We start from the raw sequence: 17030 nt of genomic DNA on the forward strand, positions 1-17030 counted from the left end.
ATGCACAAGCAGCCAACACATGCACATCACTTTCAGCCTCCCTGTGCCCTGCCCCCTACTTACACATCCATGCTATAACACACACATATTCATTCATTCTCTCATTCACACAGACTCATACACCCTCCCCCACCCTTACCTGAACTGCAGATCTTCTGGTGCCGCTCGCAGACTTTGTTTCCCCCTGCGTTGCTCGAACTCTGAGTGAACTTCTCTTGTCCCGCCCAGGGGAACAGAAATGGAGCGGAGTCATGTGATGTGATGTACATTCACGTGACTCCACTGGATTCCTGTGTCTCCTCAACGAAACAAGAGACGCTGCTGAGCAACACAGAGGCAACCACTGTATAAAACACACCCCACATTTTTTTTTAAAAAAGGTGCATCTTACACATGGGGAAATACGGTATATATTTTCAAAAACTAGACTGCTTGGGGAATCTAGTTAGGGTCATATTGACTTGTGTCATGCAGCATGTCTCACACCAGCACCTTTGTCTAACAGTAAAAACAAAATCATTTTTCACATCCACTTTGCAGTTTCACCATGTTTATTTTGTTGAGTGCATATGTGACAGAACAAAAAAGGTCTTGATTTGTGTTCAGTAATAGCCCTCGAGTACAGCAGTATCCCATATTCATGGATAAGTATGTTTCTCAGACATTGTGGAGTCAAAACTGGAACATGCGCATTTAAGTTTATAAACTTGGAATTTTCACAGATCACTTTACTGGGCCCATGTCTCATTTGAGTAAAGGTCCTAAATATAAATTTAACCCCATAAAACGATATATTCCCTGAAAGCACAAGGCCCTTAAAGTCACCCCCTTACCTTTCAGTTTAGTGAAAAAAAGGTTAGCCGATAGCATGAGGTGTCAGACACCACTAGGTGTCTGTGTTCAGTTCGGAGAAGGAGCCCAATATGCAGGACGACCAAAGGAATAGGGACGCAAAAACAGGTGTAGTTCAGACTCACTTTACTAGGTAAAGTCCAGGGTCTGGATCAAGCACAGGTACAGGTGACGGTACAGGCGCAGGCACAGGTGCAGGTGACGGTACAGGCACAGGTATAGGCGCAGGCACAGGTAAAGGCACAGGTATAGGCGCAGGCACAGGTAAAGGCACAGGCACAGGTGCAGGTATAGGCACAGGCAACGGTACTGGTGCAGGCACAGGCACGGTAGCAATACAGGTGCAGGTACAGGTATGGTTAACGATACCGGTTCAGGCACAGGCTCAGGCACAGGTTCAGGCACAGGTTCAGGTTCAAAATAGGGCAAGGAGCACAGCACTTGGGACGCTATGTAACATACAGAGCGTCTCAGAATATCTGAGCACTGCTGAGAGGGTGCTTGGGGCTTTTATAGGGATCACAGGTGTGCTGTATGACGTCACGCCTGTAGATCCCGCCCTAGTACCGCCCTCTATGTGAACTCTAGAGGGAGACGGCGCTGGAAGCGCCGCCCCTCTAGCAACAGCCTCCTCGGCATCACCTCCCACCTTCTCCTGCACACAGACGGCAGAAGGAGGAGGCCCTCTCTTGGCACCCGACGCCGCTCCGTCGCCATCTTCCCCAGCTCCCCACGTGGATGTGGGGAGTGAAGAAGCAGCCGACCGAGACGACGCCAGCACCAGGGATGCGGGAGAAAGCCGGCGCCGACCCTGCGTGCCGGTACGTACGTGACATGAGGGGTAACACTAGGATCCAGTTGGTGGATAGTTATAGGTATGGTTATATGTTAGGTTACAGTACTGTATAGTGTTTGTGTTAGTGATGATGATCAGATTAGGTCTCTGGCTATTGAAGTGAGATGAATTAATGATTAATGACCAAAAAGGTCATTAATCAATGGTCACATAGCATTTTATTAGATTAAATATATATTGTATTTTTTGTATATGTATAGCTATCAGATCACTTGTAAGTGACAAGTTTATGCCACTGACATTGATCAGGGAGGCTGATCAATAATCAGTGACCTAAAATGTCACTGACAAGCGATCAGGTAATAATTTTATCAACCCCTGCAATGCTGCGATCATTTCATACACAATCGTGGCATTGAAGGTGTTCATGCTCCACGAAACTAAACCAGCAATTGCGGGGAGGAGCCTCTATGATCGCTCCTGTAGGCGTGATCAAAGGGCTCGTGGGGGCTCTTTTTGCTGTTGCTGGTTTGTCAAGATGATTTTGGGGATGTGGGGAAATTTTTTTTGCATGATGACCCGGTAAGTCACAGAACCAATGATCCCACTTGGCAGTGGTGTCCCCAGCTTTCATATTTAGGGGGGGCACATGGGGAGACAGGGACCCAAGTAGGTGGGGGCAATTATAAAACGCTATATATAGATAGATAGATATAGATATTAAGCGCTGCGTAAACTGTTGGCGCTATATAAATAAAAGATAATAATAATAATAATAATAATTATGCGTTAGACATGCATTTTTAACTACATTACTTATCTCTTAACTACATAATATGTACTTATCTGATTGAAATGTGATTTCAAAATAACAGCTGAACTTGCAGTTATTTTTCATTCTTTAATATTAGCTCTTGCTGCCAATATATATAAATATTAGACCCTGCTGACAATATATATATAAATATTAAACCCTGTTGCCAATATATTTTATATTGAAAAATTTGGACCCCAGGAAAGCATTCATTCTTTCACTCATTCACACAATTCATTCACACAATCATTTATTCTCTCATTCTTTCACACAAATTATTTACACATATTAATGCATTGTCACAAATTCATTAATTCTCTCACTCATTCACACAATAATTTTTTCTCTCACTCTTTACCCAAATTATTTACACATATTAATGCATTCCCACAAATTAATTAATTCTCCCACTCATTTACACAATTCATGCACACATCAATTCCTTCATCCTCTCACTCATTCACACAATGCATCCACACAATTCATTCATTCTCTCACTCATTCTGACTCTTCATTTCAATATTCTTACTACCCTCTTTTCTCACAATCTACCCCCTCTCCCCTTCTTACTATCTACCCCTCTCCCCTTCTCACTATCTACCCCCTCCCCCATTCTCACTATCTATCCCCCCTTCTCACTATCTATCCCCCCTTCTCACTATCTACCCCCTCTACCCCCATTTCCCTATCTTCTCACTATCTACCCCCATCTCACTATCTACCCCGCTCTCCCCTTTGTAGTTCACTTACGTTGTAGAAGTCCTGCGGCAGGAGCGCGAGGCCTCTGTCTTGCCGTGGTGCGCGCTGCTTCACTGCTGACAGTCGGCACTGCTACCAAGACAGAGGTCTCACGGAGGAGAGTGAGGGGCCCCAAACGGTTGCTGAAAACTTATTCCTGAGCGACCTCTTGGTGCCCCTCTCTCTCCTCCGCGTCAATCACGGCTATACAAAAAAAAAGGCCATTTCAGTTGGGGGCACACAGGGGGGCACAGCATGATGTGGGGGGGGCATGGCCCCCCTTTCCCCTTCCCTGCCGACGTCACTGCCACTTGGGCGTGATGTACCTGGTACGTCACCTGATGTGAAGGGGTTAAACTGTAGCAGTCACACTATTGACCATTCTTTTACTTAAATTATTTGCCGTTTGGCTTGTTCCACCAGGAATATCTAGCCTGTTGCAGACCTTACCATTAAGACCTTTTGTAATATGGCTAATAAAAATATTTAACATAAACTGGGCTAGACTAAACGAAAACCAGAAGCAAAATAATATACTCCTTATAAGGAAAACTCTGCAAGGACTCCTTCAATCCCAAAGTAGTGTATATAAAAATACAGAGATTATCACCGTCTAGTTCCAAGACATAATATCTGATCAAATACCAGGATATATGCATAGGAGGAGAAAAATAACCATAGCACAGCACTGTATAGTACAAAAGTACGGTAGCAAGATGATTTTTATTCCAAATACACTCACAAATAACATAAGATCCAGTCCAAGTGCAGGTTACCAGTACACTGTCACTTAAGCAAAGGATATCAATGTTTTGAACACCTTTAAATCTTTCCCAGCAGAAGAAAAAGTGTGTATCAGAGACCCCACTTGCATTGTCAGAGGGAATATATTGTGTCCTTAACCGGAACTCATGCACGTAAAATCAAGACATATTGTCAATACCCTACATGTTCCATGGGGTTTACCAATTTCTTCAGGGGCTAAATTGAATGCTATATATGTAATATAGCATTTAATTTAGCCCCTGGTGAAGTCTATTATGTGCTATGTGTTTTTTCTACTTCCCTCCTATGCATATATCCTGGTTTCTAATAAAATATTAAGTGTTGGAAATAGATGGTGTTAATATCTGTATTTTTATATATAATAAGAACAATATCTGTGATTATGGGTCCCAATGTGGATCCCTAATAAAGCCACAAGATGCACCCAATGCAGGGGTAATTGCCCCCCCCAGGGCTGCCCTTAATCTAAACAAAATGGCCGTGTAGCCGCACACTAAGGTGGCCGATGCGGCCGCACAACCACCATGGCCGTCTTTAATGCCGGACAAAAGCCCGCAGCGACCGTGATTGCAGAGTTCGCAACCATCACTTCTGCAAGGGGCCTGCTGCTTACCTGTGTGTTGCACATACACACTGTGCGAGCATTGTCTCTTTTTCCGCCCAGGGGAAGCAAAAACCCAGCGGAGTCGCGTGAATGTATCTCGCGTCACATGACCTTGCTCTATTTCTGCTTCCCCTGGGCGGAACAAGAGAAGTTGTTCGCACAGAGGGAAGCAGGGGCAGTCTGCAGAAGTCTGCGTGCTGCACCGAGATCTGCAGTTCAGGTAAGGGGGTGGAGGAGGGTTTTGAACCAGTATGCGTGATTGAGGGAATGAATGAGTATCTGTTAATGTATGTGAATGAGTGAATGGATAGCATGTATGTGTAAGTGGGGGAAAGCATGGCACAGGGAGGCTGTTTGAGGCTAGGATGCTACATGGAGGCTGTTTGAGGCTAGGATGCCACAGGCAGGCTCTTTGGGGGAAAAGGTGGCCAGCCCTATGCTTCCAATCTGGGTATTGGTCACATCCTGTGAATGCAATCAGGGTGCCAGGTCCGACATGATACTAAATGGGGGGCATTAATTCACAAGGGAGTGCTGGCTGGGGGCATCACATAAATCAGTACTAAAGGGGGGTCTGGGATAAATATACAATGTGGAGCTAGCTGGGGGCAATACACAAGGGTGTGGGTGCATTTGGGTGACCACATCGGCCATGTTTACCAAGACTTTTACATATTGCTGAGAAGCCCAGATAACGTGCTGCCGTACAGTATGGGGGATGTATATCTGGTTCATTCTATGAGTCTAGTCAGATATACATCCTCGATACTGCAGGGTAGCATTTTATCTGGGCTGGCGGCATCAATACACAAGGGGGCAGCTGGGGCCACTACATAACCCAGGCTGGGGGCATAAATACATATAGTGTCGGCTGGGGGCGATACACAAGTGGGCAAAAACACAAAAAGGTGGGGTCAACGACAAAGCAGTGTGGAAAATATTTATTTTTTTATTGTTGTAGCTTAGCCCTTCTGGATGTGGGTGTCAATGTGACAAAGCCTGTGCTGGTGTGTGTGTTTGGGTGTCGGTGTGGCAGAGCCTGTACTGGTCTGTGTGTTTGGGTGTTGGTGTGGCAGAGCCTATCCTGGTGTATGTATTTGGTCATCTGTTTTCTGGCACTTTACTTTCTGTAGGAATAAATTGAACTATTTAATTTTTACTTATCCAGAGATAAAACCCCCTCCTGAATTTGTAGTCACTTAAGAGGACAAAACTTTCTAGGCCCAGAAATCATTGAGAGGAAAAGTAAAGGTTTTGTGTTATTTACTTTATTTCAATCCCCATATTTTATTAAAAGGGATTAGTGGCACTAAATTGTGGCTTCAGGCATCCCATGTATGATGACTTTTTGTTAGTGTACTGATGTACTTCCAATCCCATCACATTACATCAATATGCGTTAGAACATCTGGAAAAGATGGACATGGATGGTGGGCTGATTCAATGTTGCAATGGGCCACTTGACTAGACTTGCCCCACCAGGCCTTAGGCTGCCAGCCCTCCCCTAATCCAATGGGTTTAGTGTTAAAAGCCAATGGCATATACTGAGAGTTCTGAGAGTGGTAACATGTGCTGCATTGCAGTGAATTAGTGTAGATCAAATTCTTACATATATAGCTATGAATAGATCATGATGTGTTGCCTTTTGCCATATTTAGCATGTTAGAATGCTGATAAATGTGAATAAAAACAGTTCTCAGTGCAGTAGGCAAGCAGCCTTTCCCTGAAATCATGCTTTGGTGCTTACCTCACAGGCAGCAATGCTGGTTATCCCTGTGGAAATTTAAAAAAAAACTGTATCCAAAGTGTTTATATTTTTTAAAAAATTATTTATTTATTTAAAAAAAGTCATACAAAGCTGACCAAGAGAATCTAGTTTAGATGTCTAGTTTCATAGATGATCCAGGATCCAAACCCTGCTACTCTGGATTTATGAATCTTTTCCTGTCCATTTCATCCTTTGCAGGTCTCTGCTCTTTCAGACCCTACATCTCCAGCAGACCAACAGCCCCTCTCAAGTGTCCAGTTAACCAGTCATAATCATAGACGAAGGAGCAAACACAGAGCTTCTTCTCCAACTTTACCTCCTCATGAGGCCAGGGCATACCAACTTTACACTTTATACAGGGGGAAAGATGGCAAAGTCATGCAGGTAACGTTATTGGAGACCACTATGAATCAAGTCAAATGGCCAAGGTACATTCAACCAGTTCTAAGCTGTTGTCCTTAACGTTAAGTTTGAAATATTGAAACTGACAGAATGAGCCGCATATTCCTTAGTTGAGCAAGAAATCAATACACACCCAGTAAATACCATTTAGAAGCACATATCTGAGGCATAAATATTGGGGATCCTGTCAGCAATATATGGCCATATATTGCTTAACCCACCACTATGTGCCCCTTGGGAAGTCCTATCTAATGTTTCATAGCTATATTGCTTACCACGGAACTGAATCTGTGCAACTGCACTGCCTTTTAACCCCCCTGAGACTCTCTGGACACCATTAATGAGGAACCTGTATGACCTACAGGCTGCTCAACCGTAAGGTTCGGTTATACAGAAAGGGGATCACACCCGACAAAGCATACACATTCAGATTCCTGGGTTGCTGCTAAAATTACCAATATGTACAACCCCTGGGAATATGAATGTGTATGTGTATTAGGGTGTGCTTCCATTTCTCTATGCATAAATACATTGTTTGCCTATCCAGACTTATCTGTCAAAAATGTACTTATATATAAAAAGTTCCCTTTTTTATTTTAATCTGTATGTGGAAGCTGTTTGAGTTCTCTGTGGACTTACATGCCCTTGCAAACAATTTACATATTAATGAAAATATGAGTTGTTTTGCAACAGTTATCATGCAAGGGCAAGAATCTTTAGTTTAGTATGGTCAGTCGAGTTAACCCTTTACCGTTCACTTGTGTTTTCCTCCACACAGTGTTGGCACTAATATTTTCTTATGTTGTTGCCTTGGAGAGATGTATGGTCCTTGCAGCCCTAGCTTTTATAACCATATTCAAGGGGATAGCAAAAAAAATATAGAGTATAGTTACTGACATCTTCATGTACATGGTATATCAACAGAAGGGGCGCATGAACATGTGGAAAAAAATAAATACAATACAATAGTGTAATAAATTCAAAAAATTTTGTGTAGTGAATAATATATTGCACTCACAAAGGTAACTTGAAAAAGAGGCTCATCAGACAAAAAGCTTTTCTTCATACGGTTTGCAATGCAAATGAAAAAGCCACAAATGGTGCAGTATTGTCAAACGAATATTTAATAAGAAAAAAGCGGATCAACTCAGAAATAAGTTGGCATAACGGTAATGTTATGCAAAAGCGCAATATAAGGATAAAAGTCCAACGAGTAAAGAATGTCCGTGTAGCACAAACTCGATCTCTCGATCGCAAAGCGTTTCGCCAAACTCCGCTGGCTTCTTCAGGAGAAAAGATATTAAAATACAAATGTATATAATAAAGCTGCAGTCTGTGTATCCTCATCCTTGGGTCGTGCTTTTAAAGGGTTCCCGGTAGCGTCCTCGCACAGCGGCGCATTGACGTAATTGCATCATTGCATAGCCGCATGCTGACGCGATCACGTTTGTAACACTCCCATCATCCCTTCATGGTTCTACAATGATCCCTATCTCCCCCTAGATGTATTCAATAAAGTTTGTTCAAATGGGCAGAGAGTGTAGAGCGAGCCATCTTTGTTTATTCGTCATTAGACTCTTTCATTGAAGGACGTCCGACATCTCGGACCCGGATGTTTTGAGGAACACCCCGGACAAGGACAAATATAATTAATATAAATCATTAAATAAAAATCGTATGTGTATATTTTTGGTGTATAATCGCCCATGCATTAGAGGTAAGAGAAGATATAAAGGTATATAGGAGTATATGAGAAAAAATATATACCGTATTGGCCCGAATATAGGCCGCACTTTTTTCCCCCACTTTAAGTCTTTAAAGACTGCCGGGCAGGCAGCGGGGTTAGGATACAGATCCCCACGGGGGAGTGCCGGCACGGGAGATTGTCTAAGCGCATCGCGCAGACGTTCACCAGCAGCGGCGATGCACGTAAACAACCCCCGCTGCCGGCACGTCTGCTCGGTGTGCTTTTACAATCTTTTAAAGCACATCTTGCAGACGTGCCGGCAGCGGAGGTTGTTTATGCTCGCATCTTCCTTGCCGGTACTTCCCACGGCGGAAGTGCTGGCACTGGAAGTTGAATACGCGTTATGCGTAGATGTCCCCCGCCGGCCCCGCAAGACCCCGTGGAGTCTGCACCGATAAGTCTGGTGGGGGGGGACATCTTGGGGGTAGAGTGGCAGCATATCTCGGGGGGGGGGATAGAGTGGCAGCATATCTCGGGGGGGGGTTAGAGTGGCAGCATGTCAGGACCAGGGCGAGCAGGTCGGGTAGGAGTCCATGTGCAGGGGATACGGGGAACTCTGTCTGTACCCCTTTATGCATGGTGACAGAGAGATAGGTACAGACAGAGTAGCAGGACTGGATAGGACGAGAGACAGGAGCTGAGGCAGGTACAGGCTCGGGAGCTGAGGCAGAGAGACGGGAGCCGAGGCAGGTACCGGCTCGGGTGCAGGCACAGGTACAGGCTCGGGAGCTGAGGCAGAGAGACGGGAGCTGAGGCAGGTACAGGCTCGGGAGCTGAGGCAGAGAGACGGGAGCTGAGGCAGGTGCAGGCTCGGGAGTTGAGGCAGAGAGACTGGAGCTGAGGCAGGTGCAGGCTCGGGAGTTGAGGCAGAGAGACGGGAGCCGAGGCAGGTACCAGCTTAGGTGCAGGTACAGGTACAGGCTCGGGTGCAGGTACAGGTACAGGCTCGGGTGCGGGCCCACTGGCAGGTAAGCCCACAGGCAGGTTCAGGCACAGGTACAGGTACAGGCTCGGGTGCGGGCCCACTGGCAGGTAAGCCCACAGGCAGGTTCAGGTACGGGTCCAGGTACAGGTTCAGGCACAGGCGAGGCCCACTGGCAGGGCGGACGGGAACGGAGGCCCACTGGCAGGGCGGACGGGAACGGAGGCCCACTGGCAGGGCGGACGGGAACGGAGGCCCACTGGCAGGGCGGACGGGAACGGAGGCCCACTGGCAGGGCGGACGGGAACGGAGGCCCACTGGCAGGGCGGACGGGAACGGAGGCCCACTGGCAGGGCGGACGGGAACGGAGTACTACCGGGCCAGGCACGTGTACAGGTTCATGCACGGGTACGGACTTACGCTCGGGTACTGGATCATGCACGAGTACCGGCTCAGGCACGGGTACAGGAACGGGCTCAGGCACGGGTTCGGGCTCAGGCACGGGTTCAGGCACAGGCACGGGTTCAGGCACAGGCACGGGTTCAGGCACAGGCACGGGTTCAGGCACGGGTTCAGGCACGGGTTCAGGCACGGGTTCAGGCACGGGTTCAGGCACAGGTTCAGGCACAGGTTCAGGCACAGGTTCAGGCACAGGTTCAGGCACAGGTTCAGGCACAGGTTCAGGCACAGGTAGCGGCTCAGAGCAAAGGCAGTCCTACAACTTCAATGCCAAGGCCCTGACTGAAGGGCAGGGCAGGTCTTTTAAAGGCAGGGCTTCACTCAATTCATAAGGTGCAGCTGTACCTGATAATCAGGTTCAGATCACTCCAGAGGGTGGAGAGTGGCCACTAGTGGTTGCAGATGTATTAACCTGAAGTACAATTCAGCCATGGTTCAGGCAGCAGAGAGTGGATCCTGACACAGCATATCTCGGGGGGGGTTAGAGTGGCATCATATCTCGGAGGGGGGCAGAAACTTTTTTCTTTAAAAAAGCACCTAACTTTTAGGGTGCCGCCTATATTCGGGTGCGACCTATATCCGAGCCAATACGGTATATATGAAAAAAGGGGGGGAATAAAAAGAAGACATCAAAGACCTACATAGAATGGTGAATTGGAGATATATATTAAAATCCCAATATAAATCAGGGATACTTGTATAAATTAGAATTAAGAAAAATATATATAAATATGAATAGGATTTTAAGAATAATGTATATAAAAAATAAATATGTAATAAATATTATAAATTAAGAAAAAAAAAAATATATAAATAGGAATTAAGAATAATGTATATAAAAAATAAATGTATTTCTATATTTATACAAAAATGTATATATAAAAAATATGTAATATCAAAAATATATATAAAAATATATTAATAAATGGGAATTTAAGAATAATGTATATAAAAATGAATAAATAAATATTATGAATTAAGAAGAATGTATATAAATATAAATAAAAGTTAAGAATAATGTATATAAAAAAATATATATTTATTATGTATCAAAAATAATTTATATATGAAAAATATGTAATATCAAATATATATATGATTAATAAATATATTATAAAAAGTTTTAAATAAAAAAAAAAAATCTTTGCTGGTGAATTACCCTTGTGGCTTGATTAGCTATAAAGTAATTTTTTATGTAATGACATTCAGTAAAATATCAAGAGGGAGTAATGGGCATTAGGGCTCAACACAAGCAATTTGTATCTTATAATCACTATTACAAGGAACAAAGTTTTTAAAGAAAAACACTGAATAATTTTTAACTTGAAACTATTACTATTCCTTGAACATGCTTTAGTAAGAATTATCTGATTATCAAATTTCTTGCTAGATGAAAAAGCACATTTTAATGACAATATCCATGCTTCAGTATTAAGGCTTCAAATAGTTTTTTGTTTTTTTTGGTTAAGATAATATATCCAGTCTATTTCCCCTAGGCCCCAATCAATGGATGTCGCTGTGAACCACTCATTAATAAGCTGGAGAATCAATTGGAAGCCACCAAAGAGGAGATAAAAGCCGAGATTGTTACAGTGCAGGATCAAGTGAATGCAAAACTAGGACAAATGGATGGCAAAACCCAGCACCAGGTGCATTACAATGCGATTCACCCTGAGGTCATGAAACTGAAGCTTCTAGCATTTGCTTAGACCCACAGCATGCAATTTGTAGGGGTTTATATCTAAACAAGGACAATAAGAAAACTTTGTATACTAAATAGGTAATCAGGGCACTGAATTTAAATAACAAAATATATGTTTATTTGCTGTAAAGAGAAACTCTTTTTTTTTGCTTTTGTGAATGGCTGCATATAAACAGGAATTTGATTTATGGGGATATTTTGTCACTGAAAACCTCTTAAATCATGTACGGGCTTTGTCATTAAGGGGTTAATAGGGGAGAGATAACCTAATGTTGTGGTTACTCCATTTTACAGCATGTACATCCTGAGAACAGGGAATTAACCCCTTAAGGACCAGGCTGTGTTTTACCTTTTGTACCATTGGGACCGAGGCTGTTTTAACACTTTTGCGGTGTTCGTGTTTAGATGTAATTTTCTCTTCGCTCATTTAGTGAACCCACACAAAATAATAAATATGATGAAAAATGTAAAAAAAAAAAACCACATTTTCTGACTTTTACCCCAAAAATCTTTTACTCATCCAAAAAAGCTAATGAAAAAACCTACTAAATATATTCTACTATTTGTCCTGAGTTTAGAAATACCCAATGTTTTTATGTTTTTTTGCTTTTTTCTGCACGTTATGGAGCATTAAGTACAGGTAGCGTTTTGCTATTTCAAAACCATTTTTTCCAAATCTGGTAATTCTTCCCCCCATGTGCCATTTCGGGTATCTTTGAAGCCGGCCAATGCAATTTACCCCATCAAATCATATATTTTTGAAAACTAGACACCCCAAGGTATTTCAAATGCTAGAATTTTAACTCTTTCCATGCACTAATTCTACCACCAGTCTTTGTCAAACTTTGTGGTAGTAATTTATTTTGTGTTTTTATCGCTAAAATTGCTCTTCAGGTATGGATTTACAGCTCCTGGTATACATCACTTTCAAACAACACCCCAATATGTGTTCAGCAACATCTCCCGAGTACAGTCATACCCCCCATGCATGGGTTTGTCGGGTTGTTTGGGAGGTAAAACGCCACATTTAGGAAGTGCACATTTTTTAACTTGGAACTTTTACATCTGGTCATTCTGCCCCCATGTCCTAATAGGACCATCTTTGAAGCCGGCACATTCAATTTACCCCATCAAACCATATATTTTTGAAAACTAGACACCCCAAGGTATTTCAAATGCTAGTATTTTAACCCTTTCCATGCATGAGATTCTACCACTTTGCCACACTTTGTGTTAGTATTTTTTTGGTATTTTTTTATACACAAATTGTACTTTGGGTATACATTTATAGCTCCAGGTATACGTCACTATCAAACAACACCCTAATATGTGTTCAACAACATCTCTCGAGTACAGTGATACCACCCATGCATGGGTTTGACTGCTGTTTGGGGTTAAAAGGCCACATTTGGGAAGTGCGCTTTTTTTTCCTATTTTTGGTCAGTCTGTGCCTATGCCCTATCTTTGAGCCTGGCCACTACAATTTACCTCATAAAACCATATATTTTTGAAAACTAGACACCCCAAGGTACTTAAAATGGTAGTATTTAACCCTTTCCATGCATCAGATTCTACCACCAGCCTTTGCCACACTTTGTGGTAGTATTTTTTTTTTTATTTTTTTTCACACAAATTGTACTTTGGGTATAAATTTATAGCTCCAGGTGTACGTCACTATGAAACAACACCCTAATATGTGTTCAGGAACATCTCCCGAGTTCAGTCATACCCCACATGTATGGGTTTGTCTGGGGTTTGGGGTTAAAATGCGCTTTTTTTTACCCCATTTCGGTCAGTCTGTGTCTATGCCCTATCTTTGAGCCCGGCCACTCCAATTTACCCCATCAAACCATTCACTTTTTAAATTAGACACCCCTTGGGTATTTGAAATGCTTTTATTTAAATTTTTCCATGTCAGGATTTTTGGGAAGATACAGCGCTAATTTTAGCACTTGCTCACAATAATAAACTTTATTTTTTTATTTTATTTATTTTACTCTTTTTGGACTTTTTTTTTACATTTTGCTGGAACTGGATAGTTCCTCTAAAGCATAATAATTTTTAAATGTTACCATGTTTTTTTTAAGCTTTTTCTTTTTTTCCTTTTAGCGAACTTTTTCAACTTTATTATTTTTTTTCCCGGGCCGCCGCCATCTTGCGGATGGCGAAGTTTTCATGCAGCCCGCCCTGGGGTAAGTATTTGGTGTCGCTGGATGCCTCCTGATCGAGGCATTCCAGCGACACCATTGAAGTTTAGGAGGTGATCGCTTTTAAAACGGGCGTCGTTGACGCCCCGGGGAGGGGCCAGACATGGCCCATCATGCCGATCTCGGTGTTGCTGAATGCCTCGACATCGAGGCATTACAGCAACACCGGTTAAGCTTAGAAAGTGATCGTTGATCACTTTCTAAGCTTGTTTAAGTCTCATGACGTGTCAGGCACGTCATAGGTCGTTAAGTGACCGTTAAGGGGTTAAAATAACTGATGTCCCATAACGTGAGACTCTATTGTATATATTACCGTATTTGCTCGATTATAAGACAAGGTTTTCTTCAGAGCAAATGCTCTGAAAAATACCCCTCGTCTTATAATCGGTGTCGTTTTATAATCAGACCTCAAACAGGTCTGACTATGAGACGACTAAGATCCAGATCCCCTGCAGAGCTGCAGGGGACCTGGATCCTCTTGTCTCCCCCCCCCCCCAACATTTGCATAACTGGGGGGGGGGCTGTTGGAAAATAGAAGGAAATAAAACCAAAATATTTTTCTCAATCATAACTTTTATTAAAAAAATAGTTTGTATGAATTAACATTTACTGGTAAAACTTTTTTCCTATGGGGTCGTCTTATATTCAGGCTTTTTCTTTTTTCCTAAATTAATATTCAGATTTGGGGGTTGTCTTATAATCAGGGTCGTCTTATAATCGAGCAAATACGGTAGTTATTGTGATACATGAACACCAGTACTTAGTATTTGTATTCAGTGTCAGGAAATGAATAGTGTAGGGTTTTGGAAAAGTGACAGATCTGCATACAGCAGACCTGGGGTGCTTAACTATCCTATGATCTAGCAAACTAGTCACTCACCTAAAGAGCCCCTTTTTTAAGCTACATGGCGGTTTCACCAATTTGTTTGGCATGTGCTGTCATTAACACATTTGATACTTTTGTTTTTTAAACTGTAGCTGCGGGTTCTAGACAAGCTGATGATTGAAAGGATGTCCGCAGAAAGGGCCGACTGTATTTGCCGTCTTCAACAGCATACAGATGTACAGAAAAACGAAACTGAAAAACGGCAGGTAAATAAAAATTACTCTCGCATCAAATACTGTCCATATTTCAACAAGATTTGAAACCTGCTAATGTCAGGCCTTTCTTAATATTTTCAATACCCACTTCAGTGTGGATTTGCATGAATTTATTTATATATTAGATGAAATTTTACTGATTACGGTTTTTATTCACAACACATTGCTGACAAATATGGCCAACTTGAACATTCTCCGCAGGTTTCTGTTGTGAATGAACTGAAAACGTGGTGTATGCTAAAAATTCAGACTTTGGAGATGAAACTTTCTGGAGAATCTAGACAACTCAAGGCAAAATCATCTCAGTCAACCTGTGAGTCGGTTGATAACCCTGTTTCTGAAAGTCATTGCAGCAATAAAGATTGTAACAGCACTGAAGCATCAGTCCCTCCTCAGTCCTCTACGCAACTTTCCTATGCCACCCAGAGCAGCTTATTTGATGAACTGGGAAAGGAGCCAGTAAGTTCCATAGAAGACAGCAGCCAAAAGATTTCCCAACCTGAATCAAATCCATGTACAAGTAAGTGGGGCCAGTGATCATTTCATATTACACATAATACAAATTGCATGGGAGTTGCATTCTCTCCCATTCTTAAAACCTATAAATCTAATCCTCAAAGCTCCTATTGGTTAGGATAACAGGACTGGCTATATGGCACACTGTCAAATGCCTGGTGGACCGGTGGCTGATTGAGCTGCATACTTATGATACTGCCAGCCCAGCCAATGGTTCCTGTAGTGTGCCACTGGCCTTAAAGTGTCAGAGCCACTTAGTCATCCGTAGTCTAAACTTTTGATGACCTGTATTCCCTAATGGAATCCTCAAAAATCAATATGCAGCACCCATATTTTAAGAGGCAAAGTATAAGTTATGAATGTACTATGTACGTTATTTCATTGCCCTGCAGAAGGTTTTACTTCCATTGGACATTAACAAAATTGTAGACCCTACTAATGTCCTACCAAGCTGAAATGCAGTAGATAATGTAAGAGTTTCTGTCTACATCCTTTCTCCTTAGCCATGGAACAGCAGTCTGTAGCTGCTGCCCCTCCAGTAGTGAGACCCAAGGAAAAAATATCGAGCTGCCCTCATGTTTGCCAACTACAGCAGGGTCTGTCTGCATGCAACCAGCCAGGTTCTAAACAGAAGCATCCTAAAGCGGCCTTCACCCTGAAGCCCTCAACAGAAACCAAGAAAGCTGAAAAACTAAACAGGAATCTCATGGATCGAGGCACTCAGACAAGGAAATGTGCAAAAAATGGTCAAGGGAAGCAGCGAGTTCAAATCCCTGCCCAACACCATCAGCCCCCTTCCAGTATTGGAGAGCAGGGAGTATCAAATACCAGAGACACCTCACAAGCTCTGGAAATTACTCAATATTTTTTTGAGGCTGTATCCACTCAGATGGAAAAGTGGTATGAGAGGAAAATAGAAGAAGCCAGATCTCAAGCCAATCAGAAGGCTCAGGAAGATAAGGATGCCTTGCAGGAACACATACAAAGCTTAGAAGAAGAATTAATGAAGCTAAGAACAAAACTGCAGAAAGATAGCTAGCATCAACTGTTTTGGAAAATAAGCGTGAGAACAAAAGGATAATGATGTCACATCAACAGAGACATTTTTCATTATAATATTTTTTATTATAATTTAATTTGCTGAAATACAGATCTGCGTCGAATAACAAATCAATAACTATCTGTCCGTGCATGCATAGAAACAGTCTTAAAGAACTTTTGTGTTGTGGTTCCTGACTGGGAATGAATTCCACAAGAACATTTGTTTGCATGTGATAACCCTTGTGAAACTATGTGATAAATATCACAGTGCCATAGATTCCGGCCTATGTTGTGTATCTGATGTAGTCATATAGTTATTGCATGTATAACACTGCATTTGCATATGTTAGGCCAGAGAGTCTTACAAGGCAGTCACTGTATGTTCTGTTAGTACTAAAGGGCTTGTAATCAAAGAAACATTCCAGTGTAAAGTGAGTAAGGAATGCCCTTTCATTTTGAATAGTCACTAATGCTTAATTACCATACCTGGGAACTCTCCGGGTTTGACCCGGAGATTGCCGGGTGAGCGCTGGTTCTCCGGGTCAAGACCCGAATACTCCGGGTCATATCCCGCT

The 17030-nt window shown here is 42.6% G+C and overlaps 1 protein-coding gene across 3 annotated transcripts in view; it reads left to right on the forward strand.

Annotated features, from left to right (window-relative positions):
• LOC149278770 (ankyrin repeat domain-containing protein 6-like) overlaps positions 1–16453 on the forward strand; it is a 34199-nt gene extending 17746 nt beyond the window's left edge. For 2 of the 3 annotated variants that reach the window (XM_089501755.1, XM_089501756.1), the window contains 5 exons: positions 6557–6742; positions 11385–11537; positions 14776–14889; positions 15100–15262; positions 15939–16453. In XM_089501755.1, coding sequence (XP_089357881.1) covers positions 6557–6742; positions 11385–11537; positions 14776–14889; positions 15100–15262; positions 15939–16453 — 1131 coding nt within the window. Of the gene's footprint in view, positions 1–6556; positions 6743–11384; positions 11538–14775; positions 14890–15099; positions 15419–15917 lie in introns of all 3 variants that reach the window. The other variant, XM_089501754.1, reaches the window with a different exon arrangement.
• The last annotated feature ends 577 nt before the right edge of the window (positions 16454–17030 follow it).

This window comes from Sceloporus occidentalis, unplaced genomic scaffold (genome assembly GCF_023333645.1).
Source record: "Sceloporus occidentalis isolate IW3139 unplaced genomic scaffold, rSceOcc1.0.p SCAF_181, whole genome shotgun sequence".
NCBI classification, from domain to species: Eukaryota; Metazoa; Chordata; class Lepidosauria; order Squamata; family Phrynosomatidae; genus Sceloporus; species Sceloporus occidentalis.